At 28.1% G+C, this 17,549-nt stretch overlaps 4 protein-coding genes and 1 long non-coding RNA gene across 5 annotated transcripts in view; 3 read left to right on the top strand and 2 right to left on the bottom strand.

The window, feature by feature from the left end:
* Nucleotides 1-745: 745 nt before the first annotated feature.
* LOC122509154 (valacyclovir hydrolase) lies at nt 746-5,256 on the bottom strand. Its single transcript, XM_043622975.1, has 5 exons — nt 5,119-5,256; nt 2,979-3,069; nt 2,389-2,709; nt 1,187-1,442; nt 746-1,091 (listed from the first exon to the last, which is right to left on the bottom strand). The coding sequence occupies exons 1-5, from the start codon at nt 5,221-5,223 to the stop codon at nt 989-991; spliced, it is 876 nt and encodes a 291-aa protein (XP_043478910.1). The 5' UTR covers nt 5,224-5,256; the 3' UTR covers nt 746-988.
* A 138-nt stretch (nt 5,257-5,394) lies between these two features.
* LOC122509151 (jerky protein homolog-like) lies at nt 5,395-7,775 on the bottom strand. The gene is made up of 3 exons (XM_043622973.1): nt 7,328-7,775; nt 6,796-7,259; nt 5,395-6,703 (listed from the first exon to the last, which is right to left on the bottom strand). Exons 1-3 carry the CDS (start codon nt 7,661-7,663, stop codon nt 5,572-5,574), a joined length of 1,932 nt encoding a protein of 643 aa, XP_043478908.1. The 5' UTR covers nt 7,664-7,775; the 3' UTR covers nt 5,395-5,571.
* Nucleotides 7,776-8,163: 388 nt separating this feature from the next.
* Nucleotides 8,164-10,196, top strand: LOC122509153 (jerky protein homolog-like). The gene is made up of 3 exons (XM_043622974.1): nt 8,164-8,566; nt 8,670-9,133; nt 9,232-10,196. Exons 1-3 carry the CDS (start codon nt 8,234-8,236, stop codon nt 10,154-10,156), a joined length of 1,722 nt encoding a protein of 573 aa, XP_043478909.1. The 5' UTR covers nt 8,164-8,233; the 3' UTR covers nt 10,157-10,196.
* Nucleotides 10,197-14,132: 3,936 nt separating this feature from the next.
* LOC122509230 lies at nt 14,133-14,940 on the top strand. Its single transcript, XM_043623103.1, has 3 exons — nt 14,133-14,265; nt 14,449-14,529; nt 14,748-14,940. Exons 1-3 carry the CDS (start codon nt 14,133-14,135, stop codon nt 14,873-14,875), a joined length of 342 nt encoding a protein of 113 aa, XP_043479038.1. The 3' UTR covers nt 14,876-14,940.
* A 1,786-nt stretch (nt 14,941-16,726) lies between these two features.
* LOC122509169 overlaps nt 16,727-17,549 on the top strand; it is a 117,391-nt gene continuing 116,568 nt past the window's right edge. The window contains exons 1-2 of the long non-coding RNA XR_006302316.1: nt 16,727-16,885; nt 17,426-17,514. This is a non-coding gene — a long non-coding RNA (uncharacterized LOC122509169). The remainder of the gene's footprint in view (nt 16,886-17,425; nt 17,515-17,549) is intronic.

Genomic DNA, 17,549 nt, shown 5'->3' on the forward strand with positions numbered 1-17,549 from the left:
AAAAAATAAAAAATTCTTCGAAGCAATTCAATTATTTAAGAAATTTTAATAAAATTTTTCCAAAGAATTCAATTATTTTCAGAAATAAGAATTCTTCACTGGAATTCAATTCTTTAAAAAATTTTTTTTAATAAAATTCATTGCAAGAATTCAATTATTATTATAAATAACAAAAGCTTATCTCAGAAATTAAATTATTTTTTATACAATAATTTTAAACAGATTTTAAATAAAATGATTGAAAATTGCATTTATTCTTAAATTTTTTTAAATTTCGGACGAAAGAATTTAATTATTTTTAAAAATTTTGATAAAATTCTTCATAAATAATACAATTTTTCCTAGGAGACAAATTATTTTTAGTACAATTTTATTTATTTATTTTACAAATTTCAAATGAATTCTAGGAGAAATGTAATTATTTTCAAACATTTTTTGCAAGAATTCAATTATATTTCAAAAATAATAAAATTTTTCGCTAAAATTAAAATATTTTCAAAATCAACTATTTTGGTAAAAATTCTCAAAAGAATTCAATTATTAAAAAAAAAATGTAATAAAATTCATTGCAAGAATTCAATTATTTTCATAAATTAATATAATTCTTCACATGATTTCAATTATTTAAAAGAAATGTGATAAAATTCGTTGCAGTTATTTCTGAATAATTAAAAAATTGAAATAAATAAATTATAGTCATGATTTTATAGGTATACAAATTCTCTGAAGAGATAATTACATTAAGTTTACATTAAATGTTTTTTATTATTATTTTTTTTAAACAATGAATGGAAATTAGCATGAACTGAATTTAATTTGATAAAAACTAGTGCGCTGGGCAGATTTGATTCGAAGCGATCAAAATAAATAGGTGCGACAAACAGATTTGGTTTCGATAAAAATAAAAAAGTGAGCCTTGCAGATTTGATTAAAAGTCATAAAAATAAAAATCTTTCTTATAGAATTATATTCATAATTATCTTTTTCTTTACAACGTAGACTTTTCGCAAATAAATTCTGTCGCCAAAGCATTAAATTCCTCGGAATATCTTAAATGTAGATTATGGCTTCCTTGTTCAAAATATTTTACTCTGAAAATCCATTTTAACATTGACGGTTAATATTTTTGATTGAAATATTAATATTTTGTACTTTTATATTTCTATAGTTTATTAATAGTACTCACCGTGAATTTTTGATATGTTTGTTCAAATATGGAGGATGCTCATGAGAAACTAAGACATCTTTCCTCCCATGAACAATTAATGTTGGACATTTAATATTAGCAAGATGTTCATTACAAATATTGCCATTATTTTTTTCAAATAGTACAATCATTGTGTCGACCCACTTGATCCAAGTTGTTTGGAAATAATCTTTTCCATATAAATTTATGAAAGGATCTCTCATTTTTGCTGACCAACTCTCAATATCTCTAATAGCTATAACGTTAATAAGTGGGTGTAGTTTGGGATTAGGTTAATAAAAATTATATACAGTACCGTCCGAAATTGTCAGTCCACCCATTTTTAAAGGAATGAAAAAAATTCTTTAACGTAAAATTCATGAAAACTAAAATTTTTTTTGGTTTATATTTTGTAAGAGGATAAAATTTTGAAAAGAATAAGACCTCACAGAAGTCATTTGCCCAAAATTTGTAGAAGATATTCTTAATAATCGTCATTTTCAATGTTTTACAAAAATTTGAATAACTTCTAAAATAATGAACGCTTTTTAATAATCTTTGGCTTATTTTAAAGGTCATTTTCTACGGAATAAAAATTACTTATAGGCATTAACCTGTAATTTTTTACTTGGAATAAGCATGACGTCAAAGTTGGACAAAAAAATTCAAAAAATTTGAAATAATATTATTAAAAGAAAAATAATTTTTGAAATTCAAACATATTTTTTTATTAACTTTTCTTTAAAAATCTTCACCATATCATGTTTTATATATGTTCTAGAATAGTTTTTAGTACAAAAAATTTATTTCAAATTTTTCTAATTTTTTTGTCCAACTTTGACGTCATGCTTATTCCAAATAAAAAATTACAGGTTAATGCCTATAAGTAATGCTTATTCCGTAGAAAACGACCTTTAAAATAAGCCAAAGATTATTAAAAAGCGTTCATTATTTTAGACGTTATTCAAATTTTTGTAAAACATTGAAAATGACGATTTTTAAGAACATCTTCTACAAATTTTGGTCAAATAACTTCTGTGAGGTCTTATTCTTTTCAAAATTTTATTGTCTTTCAAAATATAAACCAAAAAAATTTTGAGTTTTCATAAATTTTATGTTAAAAAATTTTTTTCATTCCTTCAAAAATGGGTGGACTGACAATTTTGGCCGGTACTGTATATATTGATTAAAAAAATACTAACACTTGTAAATTTGAACCTCTTCAGGTAAAATAAAAGAATTAGTTCCAAGTACTAACATTTTTCTAACGTTTTCCGAAAACTTGGAAGCTAAAATTAAGGAAGTGATACCACCATCACTCCAACCAATCAAAGAAAATGTTGAGTGTCCAAGAGCTTTCATTAAATGGCATCCCCACATTGCATCTAGTTCAAAAAAGTTTTCAGGATACGTTCGGTTTGGAGGTCTTGTCATTCCATATCCAGGTGGATCCCAGGCCACAATTTTAAACTTATCTCTGGATAAACATTCTATCTGTGGTTTAAAGTCAGTCCATGCTGAACCTTAAAAATTTTAAAAGAAATTAATTTTCTTTTAATGGTCACAGTTTAGGCCTGACATATTTTTTTGGCATAGGCACTTTTGGGAAATCTTCTGGATTCCGCAAATCCAAGGTTATGTGGGATTGATATAAAAGGAAAATAAAAATAAATGAAACGTTTTAACTTAACTGGCTGGCTCTTAACTTAACTCACTGCAAAAATTAATTTACATTCCAAAGAATCTGATAAGTTTATTTAAAAGAAATATTTTAATACTTTCTGCTACTCACCCATTGCACCTGGTAAAAGTAATACAGGATGTTCTCCGGTTCCAACTTGAACGCAATTAATATCAATACCATCTACTTTAATTTTACCTTCCTGAAAACGTTGAAGTTAAAATTAAGTTAATTTTTAAATAAATAATTTTTAATTTTTTATCATCAGTAGATATTTTATTAAAACATTGCACAACTGAGAAGAAACTAGTATAATTTCTAGCTGAGGCGCAAAATTATTCCCCAAATGTCATTTTACCGAACTGTCATTTTAACGAATTGCATTTATTCGAACTGTTATTTTAAAGAAATGTCACTTTTGCGAATTGACATTTTTACGAATTGACACATTTGCGAAAAGTCATTTTTGCGAAATATCATTTTTACGAATTGTCATTTTTACGAATCGTTATTGTTCCGAATCGTCATTTTTTCGAATTGTCATTTTTACGAAATATAATTTTTGCGAATTGCCATTTTTACGAATTGTCACTTTTGCGAAAATTGTTATAGTAAATCTATTTATATGCATACAAGTTTACTACATTAATTTTCGCAAACATGACAATTCGCAACAGTGACATTACGTAAAAATGCCAATTCGAAAAAATGGCAGTTCGCATAAATGACAATTCGAAAAAATGACAATTCGCAAAAATGACATTTCGAAAAAGTGACAATTCGTAAAAATGGCAATTCGCAAAAATTATATTTCGTAAAAATGACAATTCGAAAAAATGACGATTCGGAACAATAACGATTCGTAAAAATGACAATTCGTAAAAATGATATTTCGCAAAAATGATTTTTCGCAAAAGTGACAATTCGTAAAAATGTCGATTAGCAAAAGTGACATTTCGTTAAAACAACAGTTCAGATAAATGCAATTCGGTAAAATGACAGTTTCGGTCAAATGACATTTGGGGAATAATCATGCGCCTCTTTCTAGCTTTATAAATATACAGTTTATAAAAAGAATAACAACAATTAATTGTTTAATTAATTTATTTTCTATCATTAATAGATGTTTTACTCTTAACAAATTGTACAGTTGAGAAAAAACTAGAAATTTCTATCCCTAATTACAGTTTATAAAAAAAATAACAATTAATTTTTATACTTTTTTTCATGTAAATCAGAAACACAAGTTTAAACTTTTCTAATGGAAAATTTATTTCTCTATCAGATTATGCCGTTAAAATTTGCCTGCAATAAATATTATAAAATTTCTTTTCATTCGTATTTTCACCGGAATAAAGCAAGTGAATGCTCTCTGAAGGTCAAATTATTATCCATGGATCCTCAGCTTTGAATCCTATAAAGCGAGTAATTTTTAATTTTAAGATGGCGGAAACGAATAACGAATTTGATGCCAGTTTTCAAAAATCTAAAATGGTGGATCCAATATGGTGGACAAAATGTATAATAATTAATACTATTTTTTTTACTAAAAAAATATGATAAAAAAGAGGTAAAAAAATTGTTTCTCCGTCAAAAAGGGATTCAATTTGAAGAACTGCTAAATAACTTCAAAATTTTTTAACAGAACTGATAACCTTTTTCCTCTTAAGTTTTTTTTGGGGGTCTTGGATTAAGAATGTTATATTTCAAAATTTCAAAATGGTGGATCCAATATGGCGACTACTTCTTTCAAAAACCATCTAATTTCCTTGAATTTTGTCTCATGGGGGTTTTTTATAATCGCTGATTATAAATTTGCTTTAAAATTTTTAATTTCAAAATGTCGGATCCAATATAGCGACTAATTTCTACAAAAAACATCTAATTTGTTAACATTTTTCTTCGCCATCTTGAAATTAAAAATTGGTCGCAACAAGTGTTTGCGTAACTAATGGTAGCAATATTTTGAGCTTTTTTGAGAGAATCTTGCTTTTTCTCAGAGAAAAGAAATTTTTTATCGTAAATTGGTTTTTTTCAAATAAATTGTTTATAACTTTTATAATATTTGTTACAGAAAAATTTTAACCCCAGAATCTGAAAGAGGAATAAATTTTACTTAAGAAGAGATACATGACAAGTTTTTTGTTTGCATTTTCGTAGAAAACGGGTTTATCAAAGACAGTTAAAATTTTTCGTCTGGGCGCTTATTGGTTAAGAAATATTGGAATAAAATCTATCAGTATTTACGCACCTTTATTTTATGTTCGACATTTGTTGAAAAATCCATTACTTTTAAATTGTTAAAATACAATTTTCGCATTGAATTAAATAACTTTCTTTGTAAGTCAGAAAACATTGTTGTTACGTGTTATCAACACTTATAGAATGTAAAATGATAAAGCATGTTGCATTAAGAATCATCAGGGATGGATCAAAAGCCATTGGTGCCCAGTACTGAAAAAGTAAAAAGAAATATAAAGTATGGTATTATGAGAAATGTTGAAATGAATGATTCTGATTGCAGAAGTTACCATTCAACTAAGCGTATAGCAATTTGTTTATTGAGTTCATAATAAAATACATTAGTACTTCTTTATATTTTCTTTTGTTTAAAAAAAATAGTTTTCGATAATTTTTATTTGTTCAGCTCATATAAGTTAATTTAAAAATAATTTTGTGAAGATCTACTTTAATTGGAAAAATCCTATTTCGTTATAAGATTTTCTAATTGATCTATATAACGATAATATTTCTTTGATGTTCTTCCCGAAGCTTCCATCCACCTTCTAAATGTCATTAGTCCCAAATGTGCTTCTGTTGATGATACTTCTTGTAATTCCCTTATTTCATTTGTTTCATCATCTCTTAATACATTTGATGATGTGACTTGCTGTGAATCCGTACTTTCCACAATATTATCAATTATTTCAATTTCACTCTTAACAGTAGATTCTATTATCTTGCTTCCCACATTTTCTTCAATTTCACTTCTTACTGATTCTGCTTTTTCAGCTTCAACAGTATTTTCATTTTCCTCATTGTCACTTTTTGCACATTCCATTTTTAAACAATCATCAAATGTTATTATATCCTCAAATGCATCTGATGATGTTATTGCTTCTATTGTTCCACAATTATTTTCATTTCCCTCAGGATTATCTGATATTTCAACAAATTCCGTGTTATTTATCACCAATTTTTTCTTTTTTATTGTTACAAAATCTATAATTCCAACATCACTTAATGCTTCCCATCCACAGTCACTGTAGTGTTTTTCAAACCATTTAATGAACAATTCTTTAGAATATTCTAATTGTGGTGATAATTGAATCAATTGATTCCATACTTCAGTGGGGAATTTAAAAAAATTATCATTAGACGTTTCGGAAGATTTTATGAAATCTTCATTTGAATTTCTTTTAAATGTAAAATTCTCGGCATTAAAGGAAGGATCACCCAAAAGTGATTTCCAATATTTTTCATGACTAATTGAATCAATACCGTACCAAGCTCTACTTAACAGGTCTAAGCAATCCTGAAAATTTAAATGATTGAAAAATTCATCAGAAGATGGTATCTTCTTGTAATTTAATAATGACTGTAGTAAATTTTTTTTATAAAGTATTTTTGTTGTTGATATTAAACCCTGTTCCATGGGTTGAATTTTGGGTGACACATTACGCGGTAAGTAGATAACTTCAAAATTTTGGTGTACTGAATTTAAATCTTTTACATCTGGATGACATGGTGCGTTATCTAGAATTAATAACACCTTTCCCGTTTTGCCTCTCGAATTATGATGTGCCAAGACATGTGGAATGAAAATATCCGTGTACCTGAAAGTTTAAAACATTTGTTCTAATCCTAATCAGCTTTATATACTTCAAAATCTAAATTCTAAATCATTAATGAAATGAAATAAAATTACCATAGCATAAAGAGTTCACTGTCCATATATGATTTATTTTGATCAGCATAAATGATATTAACATTTTCATTATATTTTAACCGTTTATCCTTTGAATGACCAGTAAAAAAATCCTCTAAATATCCATACATTTCGGAATCTCCAATTATTAGCGGAGGTATTCGATGACTACCATTGAAATTCGAACAAAATAAAGCCGTAATATGACTATTCAAATGTTTTGTTTCTTGATATTTCATTTCCATTGTGCACTGTTGAGAAAATGGAGATGTTCTCCAAAAAATACCAGTCTCATCAGCATTATAAACATTTTCGGTTGATAAATTTTCAACAGCTATTTTTTGATTTAGAACACAGTAGAAAAATTTTTCCGCTCCAAAATCATTTGATACGACTTCATCTTTAATTTGAATATTTGTAATGCAGTGTCTTCTTTTAAAACTTTGAAACCAACCATTGCTTGCCTGTAAAGAAAGAGAAGTATGTTGATAGAGTAGAAAAAGAGGATTTATTTTCTATTTTCTATACGTACTTTAAATTTATGCAACGGTATATCCAACATTTTACCAAATGTAAGAGCTTTCTGTTGAATAATTGCCATTGAAAGTGTACTACCTCTGTCTCTTTCTTGTAAATACCATTTTATAACAGCATCATCTAACAATTTGGCACTAGTTGCTTTCGAAAATTTTCTATTTGTTTCAAAATTGTTGGTATTTTTTAAAATCTCCGATTTACGTTCAATTATTCTATAGTATGTTGATGTACAAATATCATAATCTTGAACAATTGTTTCCTTTGGTACACCATCTTTTACTTTTCTTAAAAGTTCAAATTGCTCTATACACGATAGAGTTTTGCGTCTCATTTTTATTTTTGTTTAACATTAAGTAGTTTGCGGAAAAACGTTAAAAAAAAGTCGAGGTAAATATTTTATGAATTGTATAGTTTGACAGATACATGCTGTTTGGAGTAACGACTTAAAAGCGTGTTCATATAGTTACTGCTAACTCCTACAGAGAATATGTCGTATTGATTGTTGTGCTTCTAACTTTCACCATTTACTCGTGTCGAGTCGCCTTGACTCTCTCGCATATTTCAGTTTCATAACATTTATTTACCTTGATATTATATAACCGAACCATATTTTTGGTTTTTATGTGCTTCAAAAATAGCCTAATTTTTATTAAATCAAATTTTTCTGCTTTAAAAGTAGTTTAGAAGGGAATTTATTCTAATTTAACTCAACTGTTGATGAAGATCAATGAAGATGTTTAGAAATAGTCGAACGCAGCGCTACACAGTTGAATTTTATAACTACTTCAAGTTTCCTTGAAATTTATAGGTGTTTCAAGCTTAATATTTACTAACAACAGCAGACGACAAAAGTAAGTTAATCCGTATTTGTTAATTGATGGAAATTTAGAGAAATTGAAAAATGAAACGAAATATTAATAAAAAATCGAAAGTTGTAAAAAAATTTATAGTAGAGACACCAAAAAAAAGTACTGAACAAAATTGTGATATTAATAATGATGCTACTTGCTGTATAATATTCCCGAATCCAGAGATTGTAAAAAATAAAGTAAGCAATTCTTCTTCGGTGATGATTAGAAAAACACTAAGGCAGAATAATGAAAAATATTTAGTTGATGCTATGGAAAAATGGTTTGAGCAAGCAAGAGACAGAGGGGAAATAATTACCGGACGAATGATTCAAGATAAGGCATTATTTTTCCATGGAAAAATTAATGGTACATCATCTTTCAAAGTTAGTAAACTAGATATACATATAAAATAATTAATATTGCAATTTTTATTAATATTTTCTAAATTCTTCGACAATTTTTATTGATACTAATTTTTTTATTTAGGCAAGTAGCTCTTGGCTTTATAACTTTAAGAAACGTTGTGGAATTCAATACCTTCAAAAGAAGGAATACAACAGTTCCGAAGGAACAAAATATTTTTCCAATATTCTAAAGGAAAAAATTAGTTCCGAAAATCTTTCGTTGGAGAATATTTATAATGCGGATGAAACCGGTATTAATTGGAAGGTTCCCGATTTCTGTACATCGTCGATAGAAACATCAGAAATCAAATTTTCCGGTCATGATGATGATGTTTCTAATCGTGTAACAGCATTATTTGCCTCGAACTCTACTGGTAATCATAAAATTCCTCTTTTAATTATCGGAGAAGCTAAAATGTCAAATTGCTTAAAGGATTTAATAACTAAAAAAACGAAACATAATCGCTTGAATTTCCTCACAAGTATTAATGTCACTTATGCTGGTCAAAAGAATGCCAGGATGAGCAAGGAAATATTCAAACTTTGGTACTTAGTATAAACTAAATATTTTTTCTTTGATATCTGTACCTACTAGTGTTTTTGGTTTCTTGACTTTTGATACTAATTGATAACCTACTTTCCAGGTATGAGTTTGTATTTATTCCAAGTGCTCTGAATCATCGGACAGCGTCTGGAACATCTGGAAAAATACTTCTAATTATAGATAATGCACCATGTCATTCGGATATTGATGAACTGAATGCAGTACACAGTCAATGTGAGGTTATAAATTTGCCACATAACGTACCATCTGTAATACAACCCATGGAGCAAGATTTAATGACAACAGTAGTAAAGATCTATAAAAGAAATCTCCTCCTTCTGATGTTTAAGGCAAAATTAAAAAATGTTGATCAATTTTGGAATACATTCACTCTAAAGGAATGTTTTACATTTCTCGCCTCATCATGGGAGACTTTAAATTCTTCAATTCTCCGTAAAGCTTGGGTACTATTTCTAGATAACTATTGTGATACATCCGATGTAATTACAGTGAAACCAAACACAACAGTATTCTTTAATAATCTCATTGACGAATTATCATCATTTCCCGATGATATTTGTGATAAATTGATTGCACGCCTTTCGCCAGGTGCCGATTGTTCGATAAGAAAATTACAGAAAGACAAGGTAATTATTGTCAAATGGTTTAAGATACGTGATGATTTTGGTTGGGATCCACTGACGGATGAGAAAATTATAAATTTGACACTGGATAATAAGAGAAAGGATGAATTGTTGGATGATCCCCTTAGAATAGACGGTGAATTTCAAGAAAATATTCCCTTAACGCCGACAGAGAATTATGAGAGTGAAATGACATTTAATGAGACATGGAAGAATGAATTAGAGGATGTGAAGGATGACGATGAAGATCAAGTTACTTCCACAGAGGCTTTAAATTCATTAAGGAGAGTTAAGAAATGGATATTGTCGTGTGAAAAGAGTTCAAAAAAACATCAGCGCTTTGTTGACGAATTAGAAAAATTAATAACGCAATACTGTTAATATGAGTCGAATAAAAGTAATTTATTTTTTTGTCTATAAATTACACCTTTTTCATAAATTTCCATTTTTTCCTAATGATTTCATAATTACCCATTTTTTTTAGGCAAAGTCTATATAGTTCCTAAAAAATAATTTTTTTCCTAGTTTGTCGTTTTTATTAATAATAAAATAATAAGTTTACGTCATTTATTATAATTTCTTTAAACAAAAATTATATTAAATTTGAATTCCAAAGCAAAAGAATTCGTTTCAATGCATATATTTTATAAATAGATTTGTTTCCATTTCATCAACATAATAACATTACTCTAAATATTAATTATAAAACATTGATTTTATTTCAAACTACATTTTAGTTGAATTAATAGTAGGGTGCTAATGATGTATACCAATTAAACACATAATAATAATTACACTCGATTTCGTATTCAAATAACTTTTTATTTAAACCACAATCATTATCACTATGCTTGTAATTCACTGGTCAGCTGAGACGCCGGTTTTCCTGTCCTTGTCCTAAGGTCACTCAAATCTGATAAATCCTTCCTTATCACTCTAACGACGGCAAATCACCTGTAAATAAATTCGTCTCTGGCCGCTAACAATATCGTGGAAATTCGTCACCACGCCTTATTATCATCACATACAGTGAGCCGCAACCAGAATCAAATCAACTTTGGAAATTTAAGAAAGAGATACTAACAAACCGCTATTGTCTCAGTAACAAATACCTTGTAACAAGAGATGAGATGTTCTACCAGGGACTAGACTGGTCAGAAGAAGCACGCCAAGACCTAAGGCTGAGACGCAACAGCTGTAACGCAATCGTGTTAAGTAACGTTGTCCTGGATGCTCAGAAGCGGAAGAGAAGTAGTTCTAACTTCTAAGTTTTCGAAGGGCTTAAAGAAGAAGAAAAATGAAGGATCCCCCCAAAAAAACTGATGGCAAGAGGACTAAAAAGGCACCACAGATGGGTTCAGGCAGCAAGAAAAGACAACAACAAACGATGATCGTTAAAGTGAGTATGAAGGAACGTCATTCGCCACAGTGCTGCGGAAGGTTCGGGTAGAGGCAGACCTGAAGGCTAGTTAGACAAGAGTTGTGGGAGTAAGACCCACTCAGCAGGGAGACATCCTTATTAAAATTGGAGGGTCTTCAAACAAGAGGATGCTAGCTGAAGATTTGACAAAGGTAATCGGTGACTTAGATAAGGTGCAGATGGCGGACCGGTAGACTACGCTGGAAATCCGCGATATGGACATCTTTAAGGAACAGGACGACGTCAAGGTGGCCCTGGATTAACTATCTATCTACGGTACCAGAAGCAGAAAAGTCACGGTTCTGGGACCAAATAAGGGAGGAATAAAGCTCGCTGTCGTAGTTACCAGCCAAGAGAACGCTAACACAAACTGGAGGAAATAGGGCACGTTAAGATTGGTTTCGTATCCTGCAAATTAGTAGAAGAGTTAGAAATATAAAGAATTTTTGTCTCAACGCGATTTTCATAGCTGCGGCAAATCTAAAAATCTTTTAATTTACCCCAATTTAATACTTACTGACAATACTAATTGTAAGAACTTTCTATACCAACGTAGCCCTCTCTTTTTTAAACGTGTATTTTCTCAAATTAGACTTTTGAATAGACATGTGACACATATTTATATAAGAAAGAAAAAGTTCAAACTATCAAATAGTCCCGCTACATGTTACACTTGTGGAATTGTTGGGGATGAATTTTATCACATTTTAGCTGAATGCCCATTATACAATTGGTATCGGATAAAGTATTTTACAATCCCTTCAAATGTAGACCTCGTAACATTTTGGATCTCCGTTTTATCATCGAATGACCCAACTATTGTTAAAAAACTGATTTTTATGATCGATGAAATTTTGAATTTTAAGGAATATTATTGCTATCAGCCGTCTGGAGTTTAATTGTTTGTGTGTTTTATTTTTATTTGAATTTTGTTTGATACCATCGTTTATTGTTTGCGTTATAATTGAAACTCTACTTGTATAGACTACAAACAGTCTCTTATCAAGTGTATCCTCGTTTTAGTAGAAGAGTTATAGTCACAAGGTGTCATAGGTGCATTGACTTTGGCCATATAGGCAGAGATCGACAAGCAATAGATAGGTCGGCTGCGTGCTTCAAGTGTGGAGAAGCCGGCCATAAGGTAGCAGATTGTAAGAATAACCTATGCTGCTTCTTATTCCAGGCGAAGTTTGGCGAAAAGGAGAATATCCAACATTTTTCCACTTCCGACTACAAATAAAAAATAAAATTGGGCATGAAAATACGTTTAAATTTAATTCCAGTCAATTCTATTATTTTCTATGGACATCCAACCTAGATTTAGTTTCTTAACATGTGAAAGTGATATTGTAAGTGAAACTCATTAGATGGGTGGTCCATGCAAATGCGAGTACTCCTAATTTCAAGTCGTTCTGTAGATGCAAAACTTAGAATAATGTTGTAGTAAGAAAATTGTAAAAAAAATATTATGTAGAAACACTTGTATAGCCAAGTATTGTAGGCTGAAGACGGGTGTATAGACAAATAAATAGTTAAAAATTAGGGAGAAAAGTAAGCTTCATTTTGTATCGTTACGTAACTGTTCCAAAACTGTTATGGTAATTAGTAATTATTAATTCAATATTCCAACGAATTGAATGATAATTATTTTCTAACCAAGGGTTGATATACTATTTGTTTTGACCTAATTCCTAATTCCATGGATTAACTGGTCCATGTTGTAAGGATATGTTTTGTTTTGAACAATCCACGACAGCTAAAGGAGTGTATTGTAAAAATTCTTTTTTTGATAAAATTAGTTGTGATTCTTTTCTATAATAAGAAGCTTGAAAAATAATAAACATTGCATATAAAGTATAGGGTTTAATATCACTAATTTCATAACTTCTTTAGGGTATAATAATTTCTTTATTATCTGCGTAACATTTATTTTTTACAACATCTATATTAGAAAAAGAATTAAAGCATCTTGAAGTGCTGATTTAATAGTAGATTATTCTGCATTTGCATCGAATTTAAAATTTAATAGAATATTTCGCTGCCGTTATACTGTTTCTCAACGTTGATTTCTTAATTTTATTTCTTCTCTTCTTCTTCATATTTTCTTTCTACTCAAATATTTTGTTCTAATTTTTGCCTCATAAGCACAAAGTTAGAAATAAAAAATTTTAGTTTTGTTTTTGAATTTTCATTTGCTGATAACTAATAACAGCTGTACAAATAGTTTAAAATTAGACAGAAAATGAAAAATATTTATTCTAACGAATAACATTATTAGCATTATTCAAATTTAATTATTTTATATTTTTTAATAATGAATAAAAATAAATTTTTAATAAATTGTTAAATAGGTATAATAAAATATAAATGTTTTATTAAATTATTAAAAATATATGTGAAGCTTCAAGGTGAAAGGGACCTGTCTACCAAAACATAATATTAGGCACACTCTTTCTAGATTATTTTTGTCACATTTCAAAAATGGTACCTACCTCTGTAAGAACCCTTTTAAAAAATTCGGCATTTTTATAAACAAAATTTAAATACAAAGAATCTAATAACGAGAGAGACTGTTCTTATGAGAAATATCTTTTCTAATATTTCAGCTATAATTATTAGATATAGAAAAATAGAATTTTTACATTAACATTTTTTAAAGAATTTTAAGACTAAAGTAAATTATTTAAACTTTGATAAACAGTTCCGGTTGAAATAAAAATAGTTTAATAAAATTTCAAATTCTGAACAACTGTTCAATTATTTGTGTACTTTACGCAATAAAGTAAAATATCATAAAGCAATGTACTCATGTTTCAGTATAAAAACTAGTTCAACTCCATTTGATGCATCACTTATAAAAATTTAAACTGTATCATAAAACGTTCTTTCTTTTTGAAAGAAATATCTTTGCTTTAGAATTTTTTTCAAAATTTTACAATGTTCCTCACGAAATTTGCCTTTTCTTTAATTTTTTTTATTTCATGTGTTTTAATCAATTGTAACTGCAAAAGTTGTGATGATCAAGGAGCCTTGTCTGGCAGAAGTCCATCAATTACTTGCAAATATGAAGGTAATTTCGCTCGTGGTCAATAATATATTACATGATTCACTAAAACTACATTTTAAGTAGAGAATAAAATAAATAATTTTCTGGGAGACATTGATACACTTGCTCTAATATTATATAAAATTAGTTACTAATTATTATAATTAAATTAATTTTGTGCATTTCACTTAATACATTTTTTTTTAGATTTTACATTAGTCACCTCAACTGGCGATTCGTATGGACTCATATTTAACAAAACTTTCTCCACATTTGAAGAAGCTATGGGTAATTTTAGACCATTTGTACAATATAGAAACAACAAGTAAATTAAATTATCTTATATAAATTACAAGACATTTTATTCAATACTTCATAAATTTCTATGAATCTTTGAGAATTCTGATTAAAAGTAAAAAAGTGATTTTATATATCAGTAATAATATTAAAGCTAATAATAGTAATAAAAGTAATGTTTGTGAAATTAAATATTTTATTCATTTCAGAGAATTGCCTTCAAGTAAAGATCAGTGCTGAAAGAGAAAATTATACTATTAAAAGAACTTTCATCGAATATAAGTGTAGAGGGAATAATTTTGGTGCTTTAGATGCAACAGATGCTCTACGTAAGTAAATAGCTCTGTAACAAAATTAATATGTAATTATGGTTTCATAACAAAGTGTAACTTTTCAAATTTTAGGCTACTGTATTCAAGGAAATGATCAAGATCAATACTCTTGCACAAAAGAAGTTAATCTAAACTTTATATTAGGTATAGATAGTACAATGTTGTAATATTTACAAAAAATATTGTTTGTGAATAAATAAAATACTCATCATCAGATACCTAAAAATTTATTTTTGAATCCCGAAATTTTAAAAGTAGGTAATAATTTGTTTAGTAAATGTATACATAATTTTTAGAAACTTTCTTTTAAATTAAACTGGACTTGTCTATTATTTTCAAGAATTAAATAAAATTAAATAAACCTTTTTAACATCATAAGATGGTAAATGGGTTTTTTTTAAACCTTTTTAAGTTTCTTAAAAATTTATTTTGGAGTGTTTAAAAAAAAATTGCGAGATTTCGACAAAATCTGAGGACTTTACACTTTTTTGAACGTTCAGTAAATTGCAGATTCAGACCACTGTGTAGACAGAATGATTTTTAGAAAATATTAGTGTTGCTACTGTAAATGTTCGAAATCATTATATTTGTATAAGTTTTTAAAAAATTTCACCAACCCTTCTTGGTAAGTTTTGTAAAGAGCATTCACCCCTTTGCCTCATAAAAAAAGGGATAGATATATTAAAAAAAAGGGTTCCCAATAGTCTTTTAGGGGAGTTTTAAGAATCGATGATTCAAAACTTTTCTATACTATAACATTTCGATTTTAGGGTTTCATGAACATAAATTTTTACAAGACAAAATTATTTTCGCTTTCTGTAAATAATTAATGCAATTTATAATTTTTAGTTCTTTTTAAATTTTTTTAAAATAAGAAACATACAAATCAAAAAAAAAAATTTTTTAATTTTTAGAGGTAACAAATTTTGATTAAGATAGGAATACTTTTTTCAAAAACAAATATTTTTTTAACTCTTTTGGTTGAAAACAAATGGAGAGAGAGAGAGGCTGGTACTGTTCTCCTCACAGCCAACGGCAATAGAGCTTTTAAACTTATATTTCTTTTCGACCACCCCCAATGAAGCAGGTTCTCTTCGGGATTGGCGGATTCTGGAGTTCTATTGGACGGAATTGAAGCCTCTACATACACGTAAAACATTTTCAAGGAAAGGGTGCTTCAGTCCACTGAAGACCTTCGTTTAATTTACATCATATTATGTCAACAAATGATTGTATTTTTTGTGTCTGAATTTTTCCATCTGCAAGACTTTTTCTTTTTAAATAAAAATAAATTTGAAATATTTAGTCAAGTTTGGAAACTAGTTTAATATTTTCAAAAAAATTTTAACAGAAAATATTTTTTTTCTTTTTTTATAATAATTTCCTGTTAATTCGAATAGAGAAGCTTATAGTAAAAAAAATGTTGAACCTTCATAAAAAAAATTGATTCAGTGGTCCCCTCTCGTGTGCACCGCTTTTCTATTTACCCCTTTTTCTATTTCACCCCTTTCACGAGAATCACACTTTTTACTATACCCCCAGATCAGAGCAAAGAGATTGAAAAAAATTGTCAATGATGCTAATTTTATTTTGTACTTTTCAATCCTTTTTTGACAATAATTTAAAAAATGGGATCAAAAAGAGATTTTTTTAATAATTTTTATCGAATCACCATTTTTGGTGAGGCAGTTATGATCACATTTTGGTACCGACTGATTTTATTTTGAAAATTTTTTTTTCTATTAGCTTGACAATAATATTCCCTTTTGATGCTAGCGAATGGGTTGTAGATAAAAAACAGTTCACCCTTTACATCCCCTGTTTTAGAATTCTCTCGCGAAGGGGTGGAGCTTCTGTTCCCTACCACTTTGCATCCTCTGTTGAATAGAAGACGAAATCTTCGCAGTCTTAAAAAACCCGTCGTGGGTGTTGTGTGTTTAAATTTCAACATACCTGTTAAATTTTCAAAAAAAAGAATTCCTTTTTTGTAGTACTTTTATCATCAATTATTTACGGTACCAAAAATCTATAATTACAAAATGTTTTTGTAAAAATTTTTAATTTTAGCAAAATTACAAAAACATAATTTTATCGAAATTTATATTTTCTTTTTAATTTTTGTCTTATAATTTCTACTAAGAATAAAATATCAAAACAAATTTTCAAAATTACAGTTGTACCTTTTTTCTGTAAAAAAATTGAAACTATGTTAGAAAACGATTATTTACATTTTGAACGAATTACTTTGGACGAGAAAACAATTTTCCCTCTAGAATTAGATTTTGATTTTCAAGTTGAAATAATCTTGTTTTCCTTGATAATAAAAATTTAATTTCTTAAAAAAAGTTTTTTAAAAAAGTATTTAAGAAAAGAAATAATTTTCTGTTTCTAACTTAAAAAATATTGTCAATTTAAATATTTTATTTTTTTGGCTCTACTTTATTTTGTTATTAAAAACTGATTTTATTAACAGCTTAAAATAAAGGAGCATTTACACTTTATATATTATTAAAACTGATGCTTAATTTTTTTTGTCTTAAAATATATGTTTTTAGAAGCTGGAAAGTGAGTGATGTGATATTAAGTTCCAATTCTTGATAATGGACTATGAATTAGAAAAGGATTTAAAATACAACAAATAATGGTAAGAATTTTTTATTTTCTCCCTAAAAAATTAAA

This window comes from Leptopilina heterotoma, unplaced genomic scaffold, assembly GCF_015476425.1.
Source record: "Leptopilina heterotoma isolate Lh14 unplaced genomic scaffold, ASM1547642v1 Lhet_6, whole genome shotgun sequence".
Taxonomy (NCBI): Eukaryota; Metazoa; Arthropoda; class Insecta; order Hymenoptera; family Figitidae; genus Leptopilina; species Leptopilina heterotoma.

Excerpts from the sequence above, each read along its gene's own strand:
- LOC122509154 (XM_043622975.1), bottom strand. The coding sequence starts at position 5,223 with ATGTTTTCTGACTTACAAAGAAAGTTATTTAATTCAATGCGAAAATTG. Across the intron at positions 3,070-5,118 it reads ATGTCGAACATAAAATAAAG|GAAGGTAAAATTAAAGTAGA; the intron begins GTGCGTAAATAC and ends CAACGTTTTCAG. Across the intron at positions 1,092-1,186 it reads AAACATATCAAAAATTCACG|AGTAAAATATTTTGAACAAG; the intron begins GTGAGTACTATT and ends ATGGATTTTCAG.
- LOC122509153 (XM_043622974.1), top strand. The coding sequence starts at position 8,234 with ATGAAACGAAATATTAATAAAAAATCGAAAGTTGTAAAAAAATTTATA. Across the intron at positions 8,567-8,669 it reads ATGGTACATCATCTTTCAAA|GCAAGTAGCTCTTGGCTTTA; the intron begins GTTAGTAAACTA and ends TTTTTTATTTAG. Across the intron at positions 9,134-9,231 it reads AAGGAAATATTCAAACTTTG|GTATGAGTTTGTATTTATTC; the intron begins GTACTTAGTATA and ends CCTACTTTCCAG.
- LOC122509151 (XM_043622973.1), bottom strand. The coding sequence starts at position 7,663 with ATGAGACGCAAAACTCTATCGTGTATAGAGCAATTTGAACTTTTAAGA. Across the intron at positions 7,260-7,327 it reads TACCGTTGCATAAATTTAAA|GCAAGCAATGGTTGGTTTCA; the intron begins GTACGTATAGAA and ends CTTTCTTTACAG. Across the intron at positions 6,704-6,795 it reads AGTGAACTCTTTATGCTATG|GTACACGGATATTTTCATTC; the intron begins GTAATTTTATTT and ends TTAAACTTTCAG.
- LOC122509230 (XM_043623103.1), top strand. The coding sequence starts at position 14,133 with ATGTTCCTCACGAAATTTGCCTTTTCTTTAATTTTTTTTATTTCATGT. Across the intron at positions 14,266-14,448 it reads AATTACTTGCAAATATGAAG|ATTTTACATTAGTCACCTCA; the intron begins GTAATTTCGCTC and ends ATTTTTTTTTAG. Across the intron at positions 14,530-14,747 it reads CACATTTGAAGAAGCTATGG|AGAATTGCCTTCAAGTAAAG; the intron begins GTAATTTTAGAC and ends TATTCATTTCAG.